Source organism: Anser cygnoides, chromosome 8 (genome assembly GCF_040182565.1).
Source record: "Anser cygnoides isolate HZ-2024a breed goose chromosome 8, Taihu_goose_T2T_genome, whole genome shotgun sequence".
Classification (NCBI taxonomy): domain Eukaryota; kingdom Metazoa; phylum Chordata; class Aves; order Anseriformes; family Anatidae; genus Anser; species Anser cygnoides.
Genome location: NC_089880.1, coordinates 33,129,110 through 33,148,761, shown reverse-complemented (window position 1 = coordinate 33,148,761; position 19,652 = coordinate 33,129,110). Strand labels below are relative to the sequence as shown.

The 19,652-nt window shown below is 45.4% G+C and overlaps 1 protein-coding gene across 1 annotated transcript in view; it reads left to right on the top strand.

The window, feature by feature from the left end:
- The window catches only part of NEGR1 (neuronal growth regulator 1), a 299,901-nt gene that overhangs the window by 11,182 nt on the left and 269,067 nt on the right, over window positions 1-19,652 (top strand). The window contains exon 2 of the mRNA XM_048061956.2: window positions 16,264-16,734. Coding sequence (XP_047917913.2) covers window positions 16,601-16,734 — 134 coding nt within the window. The 5' untranslated portion in view covers window positions 16,264-16,600. The remainder of the gene's footprint in view (window positions 1-16,263; window positions 16,735-19,652) is intronic.

Below are 19,652 nucleotides of genomic sequence, written 5' to 3'. Positions count from 1 at the left end.
CTTTTCATATGAATCAATAGATGCTAAAGTGTCTCTAAAGCCTTATTTATCTTGCATTAAATCAACTATAATTGTAAAAACATTCCACAGCATCTGTGATCCAAGTGCCGCTGCCCCTTCAGCTGCTGTTCAGGTGCGAGGCTCCCATCTCACCCCTGTGCAGGCCTGGTTCCAATTTTAATGAGCCTCCGTTGCGGATGTATAGCTGCGGTAGCTGTGCGAGCTGCCCCTAGCCAGGAACCTGGAGAATAAGTGAAGGGAAAGCTTGAGTGTATGCTTTCCTCACTGCATGTTTAAAAACCTCGTTGACTGTAAATCGTTTGTTTGGAGCACTGAGCGAAGTTCTGAGCCTTGCCTCCGGCCGTGTCCCTGCTTACTGCCCCCACGCCTCTCTCCTGGGCAGGGGCAGGGCTGGTGGCGTTCCTGTGACCGGGTCCTGCTGGGCTCTGTTGCCTTCTGTGAAACATCTGCACATGGTGCTGGGCAAACCACGGCTGTGGTGAGGCCAAAAACAGAACAAAAACCCCACCTCCGGTGGTTTTGGAGAAGGAGGCTGGGTGCGTCTTCTGTTGAAGCTGTTTAACAGCGCACAGCTGCCAGAGGTGCTGGAAAGGGCGAGTGTCCGTGCACGCAAGCTCTTCGCCTCTCACAGGGCAGCAGCTTCTCCAAAAATACACAGATTTGTCTTGTCCACTGACGACACATGCACTGAAATGCCCTGTTTACAGGGTAGGTTTTCTTAGAAATATTTGCAAAAGATGGGCTATGCATTAGCTGTGACAGCAATAACCAGTATTGGAAGAAAAGATGAACTCTGCAGGCATTAAGCACAATTGCTCATTGTGCCAGCTCAGAGTACAGGGCGTTGGGGAAAAGAGTGGGGAAGGGGAACGGCTGGAGCCTTCTCCCCAGGAGGTGCTCGTACCCTCGGGTTCCTGGGTCGTGAACCAGTGTCCGTGATGCTGTTGGAAGTGAGACTATTTGCTCTCCTCATCTGCTTTTTTTATTGCGGTGTGTGGGCACTCTGCTGCTGTGTGATGGCGCCGCGCCCCGGAGTCCCCTTGTTCCACCCTTTGTCACAGATACTGTCGCCTTTCAGTCCTTTAGGGTCTTCCTTGTCCTCTGCCATTGCTACTCCGTAACGCTCTTAGGATGGGTTTCATTAAGCTCCACAAGGTGCTTTGTACCCTTAAAATCTGTTTATTTCCCAAATTTGGGGTGTGGGCTGAACCTCTGCAGCAAAAACTGTGCTATGCATCTGGTCACGACCCACAATTCTTCTACGTTGAGCTAGGTTAGAAGGTACGCGCTGTTTTGGCTGTCTCTGGGCCGTGATCCAGGAAGCAGCGGACCTATAATTTGCTTCATCTTTATCTTCTAATATGTTGGTAATTCCCTTCCTAAATAATTGGATTTAGGCCCTAGAAGCAAAGCAGCCATGGCAGCACGGAGCTTAGCGAGCTAGCTCCTTTTGCTTTGCAGGCAGGCTGCTCAGACGAGGTGTTTGCTTACACCCACCCCCCTCCATTGTTTAGAGTTAACAAATATTACTATTTAATATCATGTGAGTTTTAGGGGAAAAAATAATCTTAGATAGAAAATACATAGCATTACCTTGCCTTAGCAAATGATTGACTTCATGTGACACCTGCACATTGAAGCATTGCAGCTTTTATGAGGATGAGACACAAACAAGGGCTTTGAGGAGAAAACTGATGGGTGTATTTTATATATGGCTTTCAAATGGGGCTCCTGGATTTCCCCGCACCTGCCCCAGCGAGTGCGTGGGTGCAGGAGAGCTGAGCTGCCCGCGGGGCCGCAGGGGGCCCAGAGCAGCCCAGCAGCAGCGGGGTCGGGGCGGCCGGGGGAAGGAGCCGGGCACGGGGCGGGCAGGAGGCTCTGGTGGGCGCCTCTGGAGCCACCTGGTTTTGTACCTTCACGTGCCTCGTGGCTGTAACGGCACATCTGGCTGGAAAAGGCTCAGTGCAGCCGCTGGATTTGCAGGACGAAGCTGATACCTTTGAACTTGGCTTTTGCTCTACCAACTGGGCAGAAGGGAGGCAAGCATTATTTAAAAAAAAAAACAAACAACAACAAAAAAAAACCCCTTGTGTTTAATTATCTTAATATGGTGACTGCTTTAGGCAGTCTTCTGAGTTCTGGCATCTGAAACACAATGAAGTGATACTAGGACATGGAGGCTTTCAAATAATTTCTATTATATAATTCTGGCATTGTATGCTACATGCTTATTTGTATTTTTTTAATAATTCCTGTCTTCAGGTGTGTTCAGAAATTGTTATACGCATTTTTTATACAGATATTGCTAATAGCTTCAAATGTTGTTAGCATTTTTGCAGCCCTGAAATATACAAACTGTTATCGTTTTCACACCTTCCCTGATGTTCTTTGAGCTGCTGAAGGCACGTGGGAAGCTCGGTGAATGAATGACACAACATCCCTAAACCTTGCGTAGGCTGACTCATCAAATGCTGTTTCTTTACTACATAAACCACTTTGCATCTCCATGAAAAAGCAAAGAGCCAGCTCAGTCCAGCCCTGCCAGAAGGCCCAAGTGGCCTTTCTACTCGGCCAGAAAGAAGCCAGTTCTCTGTGGTTAATAACTTATTCAGTCTTAACCTGAACAAGGCTCTGGCTGGAGAAGCTCGGATGTCTCCAGGTGTGGGCCCTGCTGAGGGTTACCCAGGGCCGGGCAGGTGAGGAGCTGGCCTGGCCGCCGGTGCGTACTGGGCACGTTTTCCCTTTGCGTCCAGAGGGAACCACCTGGGAAAAAGCGGTGGGAGAAGGAGGGGAGTGGGCGCTGCTGCTTGCTCCCCGCGGACACGGTCCCTCCCTGAGGGACGCGCGGTCCTGGGCGCCTGGGCCCCTCTGCATGGCCGCTCCTGGTGCCAGCCAGAGCAGGAACATCGCCTCGGCACAGGGGTGAGGGTGCTGGCTGCCCCTGTCCGGGGCAGGACCTGCGCGAGGAGGGAAGATGCTGGTTGGGAAAATCGGGCTGAAATATCTACGCTGCTGCTGCAGAGCTGCACGAGCCTTCCTGCAGCTGACAACACGCAGTAAACTCGCCTTGGTGCTCTGATGAAAAGTCCTTATATAAAAGATAACTCTGCACACAGGATGCTTTGAAATAGCTCTTCCATGTTGCTATCGTGTTGCTTTGATAAATAATTCTTTGTTTTTAGGAAATTGTCTGATAGCTCTGTATCTCTAGCTTTTAAATCCTGCCAGAGTGGGCTGCGAATTCCCAGGCTTATTGGAAATGGGGTTAACATGCAAGACCCTGCCCAGAACGTGAGTCCAAGGGTGGGTGAATTTACTCTGTGACAGTAAAGCTGTGAGACGTAACAGTTTAGGAGCAACGTCAGAGAAAGGGGGCTGAGGTATAGCAATAAGAATGTCCTACGCAAATTTTCCATGTCTGGTATGCGTGGAAGTGTGATAGGACCACAAATGATTTGGACATTACTTTTTAATACAGGGCTTATGCAATTTAGATCTTGAATTCCGCAAGCCAACCTAGGTGGTGTTGGTTTTCCTTGCAGTTTAAACTCTTAGGGGACTTCTGCTTTGCATTATCACATGCAATTGTGTACTTGAGGCAGCTGAGTCTCTTTGCACTCCCAAAATACAGCAAAAATGCTTCAAGACTGAAATTGGAACTGATAGAAATATCAATGACTTAAAAAAAACGGCTTATATGTCTGCACTTCTCTGTCCTAGATAATAAGTAGGCTCCTGGTAGCAGGAGAGGAATACATGAATATCATGTCTATATACGCTTTAAAAAAGCAGAACCACAGACAGAAAAGCCCTTTGGCGCTCTGCCTCTGATCTGAGCGCACCTTGGCTGCGCTGCAGCTGCCTGGATTTCTCCAGTTCATCAGGGGTCCTGCAAAACCCCGCTGCATTTCAGCCCCCAGCCCTTCCTGTACGCCGAGATAAGCGGCCCCAGAGCAGGGTGCGTCTCTCCAGCGTTTGCTAAAATGCTAGGTTTGCCTGTATGTGGGGGAGAGGATTTGTATCTGTGATCTTAACTTCATCTTCCCTGTTAATAACGATTCCAATTTTCCTTTTCCCCATGTAGTAACACATACCTGTGCTTACCACACAGTCTGTGGTTGGGCAGGGTGAAGGGTGACAGGGCTGCTCTTCTGCTGGTCTGGCTCAGATGTAAAAAAAAATAAAAAAACATATATACGCACACACTATATATATATTTAATAAAATGTATATTTGCATGGCTCACTTTAAATATAAAGTAGTGGAGAGGATTAAGACTTTTCCAAAAGTTATGATTTTTAGCCTGTAGACTCATCTGCGCTGATGGTCATACTTTATTATCTTTTTGTAGCAATTTATGTAAATGTGACAAGATTCAAATTGTTGCCTTAGAGTGCCAGTATAATTTGACTGTATTTCCCTGATTGCACATTATAATATGTTCTTCTGGAGATTTTTTGTTTTATCTCTTGAATGATAATTGATATCAGATATTCATATGTTGTTCATCATTTGTGTTTATTCTTCAGATCTATCAGAGATAAAAAGATCTTCTCCCTCCAAATTTGATGCTAAGAACTGAAAGCCTTTAACTGTTTAAAACAAGCTAAATCACATTCTATGAAACAGATAAAAATATTTTTTAAACTAATTTTGAAAAATAAGTAATACTTTTTCTGTTGATAGATCTTTGTTTTTAAACTTACTTGCCAGCTTGCAGTATGTAGATGTTTCTCTTGGATGGAAATTCCAGAGGATGCTCAGAGGATTTTACTGAAGTAGTCTTAAACACTCTTGTTGTAAGCTCGTTTCATATTATGAAAGTGAAAAAACAAGTTGATCTTGCTGTGAAAGGGAAGTATTTTGCATTTTACTGAAATTATATGCAAGTCCCCTAACAGTGTAGGCAAATAACTGCTCGGGCATTTGCAGAATTGATTGTTTTCAGCTACTTTAGTTCCCAGCCAGGCGTCTGAGCTGCCGGTGGAAGTGGCTGCTGCCCTGCCAGGGGTGCAGGAGCTCGCACAGAGGGTCTCTGCTCCCAGCCTCCTCCCCGCCAGCCTGGGCTCTGCGGCCCCAGCCTGCAGCCTGGCCTCCGCACCCTGCTCGGCTCCTTTAGCCTGAGGATATGCAAACAGAAAACAATGTGTTTTTTCGCTGAAGTGCTAGGAAGCTATCTTTCATGTATACAAACTGTTCTCAGAGTCTCAGGGAAGAATATGTTTTTTTGCACTGAATTTGCATTTTCTTTCACTTCGGTGTGGTAGGGAGATGCAGATTAGTGAAGGCGAATGCAGACCCGGTCCATCCTGCACTGGATTGCACCAAAGCCCTTACACTGATCTCCTTTGACAGAGACAGCAGTGCGGTTTTTAGTGAAGGAGATAGCAGCAGTAAATCTGGGAGGATTATCACAACACTAAACCAGTTCTGCATTTGGTAAAATAGATCAAACTCCCCATACCTATTTTCAAGATGCTGTGCAGTGTTTTGGTACCTGTCATCTCTGCTCCTCTGTCACCTCTCTGCCAGCACTTGCTGTGCTGGATCCACCACTGGCTTTGTGTGTTCCCAGAGCACCTCCTTCCACACCTCTGCGCTGTCTTGAATTGCATTCTCTGAGGATGCTGTGTGCTCCTGCTGCCACTGTCGTGCTTCCTGAGCAGTTATTGCTGCTGTTTTCCTGCGTACAGCAAAGCAGCAGATTGGATTTAAAATAGTTCCTTTGGGATCTTTTGTTTGTTTCTTATTATATATTTTTTAACCACAGCTGAAGGCAGCACGTGTGTAAGTAAGCTCTTTTGCCCGAGAGCACGTACCTGTCTCGCTGTCACCCCACATCGCCATGCCCCTTGCTCCTGGCGGGCTGTCTCGGGGCCGGGGCTGGGCATGGCACCTGTGCCCGTGCTCTTCTCCATGCAGTGCTGCTGACCCCCAAATCCCTGGGCTTCTTCCTGCCACGGTTTTCTCCTCCACTCTCATGCTGCAGAATCTTGCTTTTCTGGTCTCTTAAAAAATCTTCCAGTTCTCAGAGTAAATGTGTTCTTGTCTGCCTGTGTCCGTTACTCTCATACCACTGGTATCTCGTTGCCCTGGCGTGACTTCTGGTGCATCTCCAGGGAGCCGTTCCCTCCTCCCCTCACCTTCCCTCTCTAAGCAGAGGCTTTTTCCCTCGCCTGCCAGCCGCCCGTCTCCCGCAGGGCTCACGGTGCCTGCACCAGACCCGCGGGTCCTGTCGTAAAGGGGCCGCGAGGCTCGCTGCCGGCAGCCCAGCTCTGGAGAAACCCTCGCCGAGCAAAGTACAGGAGGAGTGTGGGGTTCCTTCTAAAAGTAGATACTAGTCATTGAGCAAGCCCACAGGTGAATCAATAGAAAACAAAAGTAGGTTTGTACTTGCCTACATACGGACCGTTTATCAATGTTACTCTTAATCAATGTGGGAGGGACCACAAAAAAGATGGGGGTGGGAGGGGTGGGGAACCAGGAGGACATAGCAGTAAATCAGCAGGTAAATAATTCATTTACTCCTCCTAGAAATGGATTTTTAAAACTTTGGTTTTTAATCTTAGTTTTTCTTATTGGAAAAAAAAATGTAAGCAGTATTTGATGCCTGTTACTCAAAATCTAGACTGGGGGCAGGGCCGTTCATAGACTTGCATTTTGTATTTAAGATACTCCTGCTGCTGCCAACAATGAAAAATAAATTATAGGCTCAACCAGCTGAAGGAACTTACTGGAGAATAGACATTTCCATGCTCTGTATGCATTCTCTGTGCTTTATTTTAAACACTGAGAGCAAACCAACAGCAAGCCAGCTCTGTTTCCTCCTGCAAATCCTCACTCTATATGAGTCACACTTGCTTTCCTTCTCCATTTTCTTCCCTCGTATAAAAACATTTATTTATTTATTTACCTCTCATGTTTCTGTGATGGTTTCATATGGCAGTGTTTAAACATTGAAAACGAATAGCTGAATGACATAAAAAGATAAGTTACTCTCAGTTCTTCCATGTTGTAGAAAAGCAGGATGTCATCCACTGAAATGACTGTTCAAAGCTTTCACATATTTAAATGTCTTTTTTTTTTTATCTAGCATGTTAATTTTGTGTGGCCAAGGTCACAACTTACTTCAGTGCAGATCTTTGTTTAGCCTATTTCATGTTCATTTTAGGTCAGCAGCCACTATCAGCATCTGTCAGTAGTTAGCTGGCTTTCTAAAGGCATGTATCGTGAAAGTGCACTTCCATCTCTGTGTCTGGGTTCTGTGGTAGCTTTTGTGATTATTTACAGTGAAGTACTAAAATTAAGGTATAATTTATGTGAAGCCACCTCCAAAGTCTGGAGGCTGATAGCAGTCCCAGAGCTGTCATAGCTGGGCGGGTCTGAGTAACCTCGCTGAGCTCAGCAGCGGCGTTATTGCATCTGTTTCAGCACTGACCGGAGCGAGGGACATGGCAATTCCTTTCCAAAGAGATTTGGGCTCTTTCTTTGCCTAATTATAATAACTGAATAGTATTTAATTACAAGACTTTAAGCGAGTCTTTGCTCCATCTCATTAGCTGATTTATTTGAAATATCATGTTTCCACCTACAGTGCCAGCGCAGTGGGAGCAGACCTGGCTCCCGAGGCTCGGTGTGTGGCGTATCGCCGCGTGCGCCGGGAAGCTGCCGAGCCACCAGCAGCTCACAGGCAGCGTGGCTGCACGTGGTAACACTCGGTGTTCATTATGCGGCCTGTCACGTGCAGCATTCTTAGGCTTTTTACATTTTCTGTCTGTGCCTGAGCTATATTCAGTAATTTTACAAGCGTCTGCAGTTATAAACATTATTTTGAGTTTTATATTCAAATATATGCATTTAAGCATGTAAACATCCCCACCGTAAGCTGTGTGCAAAGAAATAGTATCAATTTTCTCTCCTTAGAGGCTTGGTGCCAATGTGCTTGCAAACCGAAGACACGTTCCTTTTGTAGAAACCCACCTCAGGCTTTGGAAATGTTTCCCTGCCTGCAGCGTCCTGCCAGCGCGCAGGGAGGAAAATCCAGAACCTGTCCCTCGCTGGCATGCGGCGGCTTTGTGGAGAAAAGTGACCCTTGCTTTTATTAACTGGGGCCAGTAGACTTCATCTGAGCGCTGCCGAGTGGTCACTGGCCGTCCCCTCACATCAGGACTTCAGGGCCAGCTCCTCCTCCTGGGCCGGACCGACCTGAGGCCTTCCCACCGCTGTGGGGGGCCGCGGCCGGCTCCTGGGGTGAGGGGCACAGACCGTGTCCAGGGGCTGTCGCCCCCACAGTGCTGTGTGGGGGTGAAAAACTTCTCCTGAACATGCCAAGGCCAAGCCTGGCAAAGCTTCATGTTTGTGGATGGTGCTCCATCTTGTACCTTCTGGTACCATGGGGTTAAAGCATGCCTTCCTGAACCTCCTTATCTGAGAAATTCCTAGGTAAATGTGTGAGTGGGGTCACCCTAGAGGACTCTGAGCACTTGATGCTTTAAGGCTGAATTCCCTTTAGAAGCCCCCTACACACACAGACACACACACACACACACACACAGTGTTTGATGTCAGTACCTCTCCTCAGAGGTTCCTCACCACGTTGGCCCTCACGTCCCCCTTCTGTTTTCTTTTCTGCTGTGGCCATCACTGAGAATGAAGTCGTCCTTTGTGAGAGGTATTGCATGTTGCTTGTCGTTCCCCTTGTGTGTGTTGCTTCTTCTGGGGTTGGAGATTGCGAATAACAGGGAAAGAATTATGCATGAAAGCGCAGGTACAATTTTTGTTTCCCACCTGAAGGAGTAGGGTTTTTTTCAGTACTCTCATTAAGTTTTGGGAAGATAGGGCTGACGTGCCTTGTGAAGACTCGGGAGGATCTGAGGATTTTCACTAACACTTCTAGGATTAGTAGCTTAAATGATGGAGTCGGGGCCATAGATGGAGACAATTTTCCACATAGTCTGTTCAAATTCTCTGAAGGAAGCCTGAGATGGACAATTTCAGGTTTACATCTCACTGGTTAACTGGTTGCTCTTCCTTAAAAATTTACAGTGCAGAGTTACTGTAACTCGTTTGCTACCAAGGCCTCACAAGTTCAGTGTTTTGGATTCTTCTTTTATATACGCTGCGCCTCTGCTGTTGTTTTGTTGCTGCTGGTGGAGGTCCTCTTTATCCAAGATGAATGAATACCCAAGTATTAGTGGTTGACCTCGGATGACCTTTTTTGTGGCTTGCCCGTGTGTACGTTCAGCTGAGAAATGGAGTCCGTATTGATTTTCCCCCCAGCACTCCCACTGTAAAACTGAAGGATAGAATCAGTCTTTGCAGCAGCCCTGCCGGTGCCGAAGCCGGTGTTTGAGTGAAAGCACGTGGCAGCCCAGGGTGGGGTTTCGTCCCAGCTGGGACCCAGCTTCAAGTGGGTACATTTGTAAAACTGGAAGCGTGCTGCTAAGCTGTGCCTTTCTCTTCCTTATGAAAAATGATCAGAAGTCTCTTTCAATATCCATATTTAAGATGATTTCATCACATATATTTAGAAATCTAAATATATGAAAATCGGTATATCAAAGATTAGAAAACTTGCACATGGAAGACTGCAAGAAAAAGGGGACATTCTGATTTTTCAAGTCTAGTTTAATTAAAGTTCATAAAAGTGGGAAGGAGCTAAAAGATAAATGTCATAGGAAAGGTGAAACTATGTTCAGGATTTTAAATGATCAAAGCACTCTCTTGAAAAGTCAGTTGTCAAATTCTGGTGCTATGTCAGAGCTCTTTGTGCCAGTCCTGAAGTAAAAACAAAATATTGGTGATTTTTTGAGATATGAGCAAAATCATTCTTTGCTTTGGGCAAATGTAGAAGGTAGAAACATTGCTGCTTATTAGGAGATTTTTCCCCCTTAAAATATGTATTTTAACAGTCTAGATATAGTGTTCATTACTGCAGGCAAAATGAAATCTACGCGTATTGAATTGCCTCTGGCTAGCAAATATATTTCTGGGGTACACAATGTTTTAAGCAGGTAGCACAGAACAAGGCTGCAAGCCAATCTGTCTATAACTAATGAAGTATTCACAGCATACTTATAGCAAAATAATTTTAAAAGAAAAGTCACCTGCCAGTCACTAACAAGCATGCAGATAAACTTTAAAAAAGTGATGTCTATAGAAAGATTTACAGTGGAAGCACAAATAAAAAACAAATCTAGCTTATTAAAAAGATCTCTAATCCATGCACCTGCTTACTAAAAAGTCCATCATTTGAGTATGTTTTTTACTAAGGCAGAAGATTTGATGACTAAGAACTGTGGTTTGTAAAGAGTTTGTTTTAGCTGACCCACACTCTTCATCTGAATTTGGTCAAGGCAAGCGTTTAGTTTCATTTCACCATCTGTAGAGTGGGCTTGGTGAGAAATGCTTCTCTTCTGTGAAGGGCTTCAAGATTTTCACATGAAAAGTGTTAACAAATACACCTGTGTTTGCAGGCCTAGCCTTAAATAATGGCTTCTTTCACACTTCCCAAGGACTTTCTTTGAAATCTACTGCACAGTTTGGAACAATAGAGACTAATCTTGCTGTAGTGTGTGGTTCTTTCAAAAGTACAGATCTTCATCCATTGTTGCAACTCTATTTTTACTCTGTGTATTAGTCAGCATCACTCTGTGCCAGAAATACAGTTGTAAATCTTGGTAACTTCAGAAAAGTGTCTTCAGTTTTGCTTGCTTGTGACATTAGCCTGACTAGATCATGCCTAAATATTATTGGTAAGAGTGACCCCAATAAATATAAAGGATATTTCTTAACCCATATAGGTTAGAAACTTAAGTGGGAGAAAAGGGTGAGAATGAGAAGTATGTGCTATCGCTTGTGAAGGCATCTCCATTCTCTGATGTTCAGAATTGTAAGCTCAGCTCATGGCTCCTATTCTCGGGTGATCTTGTAGAAGCATCTGAAATAATTTCATAAATATTTAACATAAAAAGGGTGTTAGCTGGGCATAATGTGGAGAAAACCATTGGTTACTTCAGTCTGAATGAGGCTGCTTTGAATGTCCAGACCAAGCCTTCAAGTGACAGAAAGGTTTTGTCCTCTAACAAATTTTTTATGATCAACAGGGGACAAAATCCAAATTAAATGAAAACATCTAGAACCACAGATGCCGAAGCCCAACTCTTCTCCTATTTTTCCCTGACAACTTTTGATATCCTGAACCCTTTCTTTTGACTTCCCATTTATTCCAGACGGAAAGCAGAGTTTGTAAGAGAACGCAGCTGTGGATGTTCCTCTGTGAGTGGCTCTCTTTGAAGAGGAGCTGAATGCTCTCCTGTAGCTCACCCCAAGGATGTGCCTGAATGATCACCCACAGCTGCACCGAGGGCAGCTCTGTTTCCCGAGAGTATTTGCTGGATGTGCTAAGGCACTGAAATAATAAGAGCATATGTTAGCCACACAGAGGTTATCTTGCTAGTCATAGTCGTCATGAACACTCCAAAATACTTTCTTGGGCTTGAAAAAAGGCATTATTGCTGCCATCAGTTATCTGGCTGCATGAAGGCAGTTGAAAAATGTGCACGTTTCTGTTCATTTTAATAAATAGATATTAAAAGGCTCAGAGATGTGCCTCTAACCTGAAACAATGCAACAAACTATGCAGATGGCTTGTTTTTAAATTTAATTGATGGGCTTCAGTAATAAGATGGGTTAACATTAAAGGCATCTGGTGTTATTAATATTTCTGGTAAATACCTAGGGTTTTTTACTTCTATCCACACAGGCACCTAATATGAAGGCAATCTGTTTTCTCATGCTCTCTTCACCTCATCTGCTAGTGCACTGTTAAATACTGATAGCATCAGAGCAGGTAATGAACTCAGCTCCTGAGCGATAATATTGTTTATCATATTGACGAATGTATAGACTTTATGAATACGTTTTGCTATTGCTGCACAATAGCAAAAATGTCTTGTGGAAGAGCTCCTGAATTTTGTGCCTGACACCCAGAACAGATGAGTATTAGGGCAATTGGGATGACAGGCTCATTAGTATTTTGAGAGAGTGAGAAGTGGAGAGAAGCAGTAACGTGGAGATGCAGTCAGCGCATTTCAAATGACAGCACGCTCAAACATGAGCCCAAAATGCATGGAGGAACTTCCCGACTGCTTTGTGCCTTCAAAAGAATGCATGGCTGGGCTGTGCCCGTAGCTTGAGCTCTCAAGACATCAGCCAAAACCTATTAAAGTATTACTGCATGTCCAGTAACTTGCAAGTGGCTGCACAGGCACCAGATGTTTTACCATACGCCATCCATTGACGGTGATGTGTACCCGGGCGTTGTCTGAACTACCAGCGTGATGCACGCGGGCATCGAGATGTCTAAATATCGCTGAGGTGTAGTGTCCCCAGGTACGGTCCTGTAACCCTTTAATCACGACCTTCCTCTTCAGAGTAAGCTCAGCTGTCAAGTCATTGCTAATTACAATTTAAAGACGTTATTGCTGCTGTAAATCTGGCTATTATGTAGTCTGTGCCTTGCCAAGAGGTTGTTATCTCTTTTTTCTTCTAGTGCCTCAAGTGTAGATAAGGAGATCTGTTTGTTGCCTCGTTGCCTCTCTGAAAGATAGTACCGCTGACAAGAAGTCAGTTGTGCAACGCTCCACCTAGCACTGAGTTGCTGGTCAATAAAAGCCAACAAATCAGATCTGAGTTTTATGGAATTAATCTGTAGCAGCTAACACTAACTGTGCTTCCAGAGCAGGGCCCAGCTTGATTGCTCTGGCTGCATCCAAGCTGCTGCGAAGGAAACCAATCTGTTACGATATTGTGAGGCCGTCTTTATTTTTATTGGTGAGAGAAGTTTCTTTGTCCTTTTGTACATCGTCCTCCCCTGGCCGGCTGCAGGACTTGCCCCTGTTGCTTTGTGCGGTTTCTGCAAAGATTCTCACAAAGCGGTAGGATTATTACAGTTCCTTAGAGGGGCTGCCCTGGTACTGGGGATCTGAGCTAAGACTAGCTGCGTGGTGTGACTGGTGAGAGAGAGCTGTTCGGCACGAGAAGCTCTCGGTGCGAGAAATCCCGTGTCAGCGCGCCACGTCCAGCGCTTCGCCTCGCCCCCCCCGGGGGCAGCTGCGCTGAGGCGGGGGGGTGCTCCTGCTGCCGCCCTCCTGGCCAGGCAGCCTGGGAAGGGGAGGCGAAGCGACGAGAGGCATGCGGTACCCGCGGGCTCTCATTAGAGGTGGTGTTACCTGTGTCCGCCTCCCCACGGCCGGGCGCAGCCCTCTAAAGACGACTTGGGGAATGCCGATCTGGTGCAAGTCCTGTCGTGCGCTTGGCACCGAGCAGAGGGTGTGACGGTGTGCTAGGGCCTGCTGATCTCTTCAGAAGTGACTCTTTCAAACTAAAAAAATAGATTAAAAAACAATACAATTCTGTATTGATTGCTTTCCCTTTATTTACTGGATGTCCCTGCAATGAAAATATCATCAGAGTGCTGAACTGAATATAGGATTGGGCTAAATTCCACTATTTTTAGATTTGCCTCACTGGGACACTTCCGAAGTAAGGTGGTACCAAGTTTAACTGAAAATCATTCAGTTTTTTTCCTGACTTTTAAAGAAAGAATCAAAATCACTGGATAAGAACCTTTATTACAAATATTTTTGCGTAAAACACTTTTTCTGGATAAGTTCTACAGCAAAAGAAAGGAATTAACTTGTCACTGAGCTTATTAAATGATGGATTTCTTTAAATGGATTTTTCCACTTATGCATGTTTGAAATATATATTGATGCCAAAGATCAAAATCTTTCTGAAACTTGAGGGGGAAAGAAATCTTCCAGCTCTACCTGAGCCTCACTCAGACACGTTTGGCTCCTGCCTTCCCGAGCTCCGAGCTGTGCGCCCAGGTTTGCTCCGACGCCCGTAACGTTTGCGAGCTGTCTGCCAGCCGCAGGGCCTCCCGTGGGGCTGGGCCTCGGGTCTCTGGGATGTTGTGGGCAAACAGCAACAGCGAGCGCGGTACTTCTGCCGGAGGAGAAGGGCCTCCTCAGAGAAGCGCCGCACCTTGCCACGGTGTAACTGCTGGACAGTCCGGGCAGGCTTTCCTCAGCACTGCTGCTTTAAACGTTCAGTGGTTCTTAACCCCGGCTTGCCTAAACTTCACCTGCGTCCCCTTTAAAACTAGCGGATGAAACGCGTTATGCTGCTCAGTTGCCGTGGCAGCTACAGGGATGAAGTTTAGTTTAGGGTTGATTTGAATGCTCGGGCCACTCTGAAGGCATGTCACTCCTCATCCATCCCATGGCACGCGCGGGATAATGCTTCTGACATGGGCTTTGTCTGCCAGGAGCGCGGCAGCCAGCACCGAGACGTTGCGCATCGTTCCTGCTGACGAATGAAGCAGTCCGTAAAAAAAATGAAGTAACTGCCTCTAAATTGTCAAGACTTCCATGCTTTCAGAGCCTTGCAAAAGGCCCGGAACGCGTTTTGGTACCCCACCTGACCTTTCTTCTAGCTGTCACAAACCGAGGAATGAAACCTCTGACTTTCCTGGTAACTCAGGGCAGAATTATGATGTTTCTCATGGAAGCTGTACATCAGTGTGCAGAGCTGCCGTAGTGCAGGGGGTTACACAACTTCCGACACCGTACAAACTTTGCGTTTTCAGAAAAAGGCTGTGCTAAATAGGATGTCACTGTAGTTGACATAGCTTAAGTCTGCTTTAAAATCTTCCATGAAACAGTTTCTGCAGTGGAGTTTTTTTGAACGATATTGTTCTTTCAGCAAAAACTACTCAAGCACTTGTTAAGAAAAATAATTCTTTGACCAAAAATGCTCAGTTGTCAAATGTTGTCTTGGATTTCTTTTTGCTAGAGCATTTTCTCTTCATAAATACCATCACTGCCACTCACCTGCTGTAAATAAATCACTGCCGGCGTGCAGTTGAGACAGTTCTGCTTCAGCCTGTTTTGCCTGGAAGGGGTAACAAGGAGCTGTCTCCCGAGCCTCGAGAGCCAGGTGCGGGAAGGAGTGGCAGTGCTGGAGGTACGGTTCTTGGGTTCTTTAGAGTGGTTTATTCAAGCTTCGTTTGGAGGGGAGTATTGACCTATCTGATGAAAACGTGATAAAAAGCTGATGATTCTTCTGTCTTCCTCACGCAGTGCGGCTGCCGTCCCTTCTCGCTGCCAGCGGGACTTCAGCCGGGCAGGGAGGAGCTTTCCCTCTGACATTTTCTGTCTCTTAGGAAGTGGAAGTTGGACTCCCTTTTATTATAATACAGCGAAGGTTAATTTGTTCTAGGCTTAAGGGAACAGAAATGTGTTTGATCAATTTTCGTTCATCACACGAGTGGTTAGAAGCTGACTACTCAGAGGATGCTATAATATTAAAGTCGGTTCCTTTCCTCGCTGACCTCCGTTCCAGCTGTATGTCAAAGCCAGAGCTATTTTTACATATGGTGCCTAAAATCTCTGTGAAGATGAACTCCCCTTTCCATGTGTTAGGAGGCTTAAATCAGAGGCTGTGGGTAAAGTTTCTTCCATTCAATATGAGAAAATAGAATGGCTCTACAATTACAAATCCATCCCTCTCTCTGATTTTATTTCTTTTTTTCCAAAATGTATCTAATTAGAAGTCTCAGGTGTAATTTAAACTGAATTTGGGGGGGTGAAAACAAAGTTTTCTTGAAGCAACATACAAGTAAATTAGTGGAATGGTGTTTTGGATTCCTGCTTGTTTTAGAGTCAGTACTCTCCTCGTGACACCTGCCTCTGTAAGTACAGACATAGTACCATAGGCTTCTTAGAGAGGGCTGGATAATAACTTACTCCTGCACTTTTTGATTTCAGCACACACTGAAAATAAACTTTAAAAAAATATTTCCTACTAAGCGTTACTTACAGGGCTAAGACAGTAGAAATTTAAGAATTGCAGTCTCTTTTGAGTATGTGTGAAAACACATGCAGGAGTAAGTGGATGCCAGGGAGGAGCAGAAGAGAGCATAATTACATAACAAAAGGTTTCTCTAAGGTCTGAGATAAACCTGTCTGTGTATTGGGAACCGGTGTTTAAGAAAACTTCGGAAAATGTTAGTGAAATAGTATGTTTGCCAGAATTACCTTCTCAAGCTAGTTTGTATTAAAATACATCTTTTTTTTAAACCTTTTTATTGTGATAAACAATGGAGACTTTGTTTGTGTACAGTCAGTACGGGAACACGTGTATAATACATAATGTGGTTTTATTTTAATTTCCTAGGTGTCTGAACAAGTTTCCCAGCTTACTGGGAATTGCCTCCATATTCCTTTCCTGGCTTAACCACCTGCAAAACCTGGGGGCAGCCTGCGGCGGGGCTGCGAGAAGCGAGTCCCCAGCCGGGGAGCTCCGTCGCCTGGCTCCAGCAGCGAGCCCTGGGCCCAGGCCCGTCCTCCGTGGGTGTCCTGGAGCAGATCGCGAAGAGGACAAGAAGGAGAGGGCTGGGCCTTCGGGGCCCGCGCGCTGCCGGACGGTGCCGTTCTGTGCAGACTACACCAGAACGCCGAGCCTGCGGGCAGAGGACCACTTGGGAGGCTCTGGGAAGGCTACCGGGTGGGAAATGCAGTGCCGAAAATGCCCAGCCCTAAGGGCAGAGGGGGAAGGATCAGTTCTAGCTCCAGAGGTGCTGCTGCCCGCTGCTTCGCTCCTGGCGCCCTCCGAGAGAAGAGAGCCGTCACCGGGATTGGTGCTGAGGTAAGGAGCCTGACTTTTTTTCTTATAAATGATGTATTTCAGTAATGTGTAATCGCTCCACAGCAGGAAAGGAGCACTGGTGGTGCTCTAAGAGAACACAAGAAAACCCTCAGGGCTGTGAGGCGGGCACAACGCGGTTACTTTGCTGAGCCTCGCTGCCTTCTGCTGCAGCCGGCAGCTCTCTGCGAGCCCCGGGGCAGGCTCTGGAGCAGCTCTCTGCGAGCCCCCGGGCAGGCTCTGGAGCAGCTCTCTGTGAGCCCCCGGGCAGGCTCTGGAGCAGCTCTCTGCGAGCCCCGGGGCTGGCTTTGGCGCTGTGGTTTCGCGGTGACTCCTGCTCTACTCCAGTGCTCCCCTGTGCACAGCTCTGCCAGCTGTGGGGCGCCTCGTGTTCTTGTTGGGGAGTCGCTGTTCCGTCTGCTGCTTTGCTGGAAATGCGCTCTCAGAGGAGGTTGTGCTGCTCCTTGGTAGCCAGACAATGGAGTTACTGAATGCTGTCGCTCTCAACAGAAACAGTCCCTTTGCATGAGTAGAAATGGGATGATGCAGTTATATACGGTAGGCTTTCCTGTAGAAAAATGGCATCTATCCTCCAAGACAATCCTCTTTTTGGTTTTTTTTGTTTGTTTTAAGGAAGTGAAGAGGAAACAACTTGTCCTCTAATAATATTGCAAAACAGTAACAGATATACAGATAAATGGTACACTTTTGTAGAGTGAAGGATTGAGTTCTTTACAGATTATTTGGAATTGCAAATCCATGTTTTGATTGAAATAGGGGTGGTGGCAGGACATCCAAGCCTGGCACACTTACAAGACCGCGTAACAAATGAGAATTTGTGCATTATTGTATTTCTTTGAGCAAGGGAAAACTTCTGTGGCCTTTTATTTCACCTATTTTACACTTGCATGTGTTGGGGCAGGGGATTTGCAATCTGTGTTTTATCAGTATGTACAGTTAACTTCTTTACGTATAGAGTGTTGCTGTTGGTGAAACTTGTTATTCTTCAGTGTGGGTTTTTTTTGAGTTAAATCATTTTGGTAGTGTTATTTAGTGGCACGATACATTTATTCTGGTTTATTGCATTCATAATTACTCTTCACAGTCCCCCACAGTTCTGTATCCCACTTTGTTATTTGTCCACCAGCGAGTGCGTCTGAGCACTTTAGCTCCAGGTGTTATGATTATGCATTGATACAGAATGTTTCATCTATGTAAGAGTAGTAATTTTGTCTTACCAGCTGAGTCAGTTATTTCATTAATATGGTCACCCTCGTATCATCTGCAAATTTGCCGCAGTGCCGGTTTTGATTTTGTTGTGTTGACTTTTGATCCATCCTTTGAAGCAGAAACGAGTACTCTGCTACCAGCGCAGAGAAATGCTGCTCCTCCCTGCTTGTTTGTCCGCACGTGATGCGGCGAGCTGCAGAGCTACCAGTACGCCTCCTGAACTGGGAGAAGCCAGGTTTGGGCCCGTCGTCTCCTCTGGCTCTGTGTTCCTCCTTGCACATGCATTAATTTCTCTTCCCCACAGCTTGTGGGTTTCCAAGTGCTGTGCTACCTTCAATGTAAATTTCACTAATACATGTCTGGACTTCTGTAGCAATATATTAGGAACCATATGCTGACTCTTGTACTTCAGGTATGTCGTAACTTCTGGGAATTGTGTGTGAATGATACGGTATTACTTTTGTAGTGGAGGTGTTATTTCAAACCGCTTGACTAATTAGTAACAAATGATTAGAATTTGAATATCATTTCCCAGATTCTGCCCTGGGCAGACACACTTTTCTTAAGCCTTCTGTGTTTTATTTCCTGGAGGGGGTCAAATGCTGCTGGCATTCATTCTAGCTGCTCATTCTTCTGCCTTTCCACATACTTGGAAAAGCCACAATCAGGATTTCTAGGATTTCAGTTAAGCCTTGAAATTAAATCCTGGGTTATTTAAAATTGTAATTGCTACATTGTTTGGGTTGGTTCTTTTCTTGTTGATCTGTCAGTCTCAAACACTTGAACCTTGCACGCCTGCAGTAGGTAGAATATCTGTCTGCGTGCCAAATAATTGTATTACTGCTTCCAGTTTGGCATTGTCTGTGATTTATTCTTGGCTAGATTTAGCTCACCTATGTATCGGAGATGACTATTTATGCCATAAGTTCATCCTCTTATTGTGATGCTCTCCAAAAACACTAGTTGTGAAAGCCAGTAATTCTTTCTTAGAGCCAAACAGGTTAAGTGAATGCTGAATTTGAATAGACCTTCCAAACTGAATTCATAAATCTATGAAAAAAGGAAGTTGCTGCTGGTTTTGTACCTGAAGACATCCATTCTCTGAAAGTATGGTGGGAAATACGAAGTACAAAGAGGTGATACAGCAGTGTTGAGGCTGCTGCTATAATACACATTGCTGTGCTGTGCTGTGGGGTTCCATACTTTAAAACAGGTATTGAAAAATTAGAAAGATTTAAGGAAAATTATGACAAAGAATGAATCAAGGTCTGAAAAACATGCCTTTACAATTACAAGTTTGGAAGTAAATCTGAAGGGTTGATTATTGCCTACGAGCACCTGCATGAGGAAGTCTTCCGATGGCATCACGATCCTTTAATCAAAGGTACACCACGAGCTAATGGCAGAAGCAAAGCCTCCCCAGAAAAACACTGAGAACATTTGTCATTTCTGGTAAGAGTGACCTGCCTGGAAGCAACTCAGATTCTCAGGCATAGATAGGCATTTTGTTTGTTTATTTTTAATCAATATTTAATTCTTTTAAAGCAAACCTAGTTTCCCATTATTTTGCATTTCAAGATTCAGTTCTTGGTGTCTAATAAAGCATAAGCTCACATGGCAGTTTTTCTCTCAACTGGAGCGCTAATAGGAGTGTATCTGGTTACTTAATTTCATGATGTTGGTGGCTACAT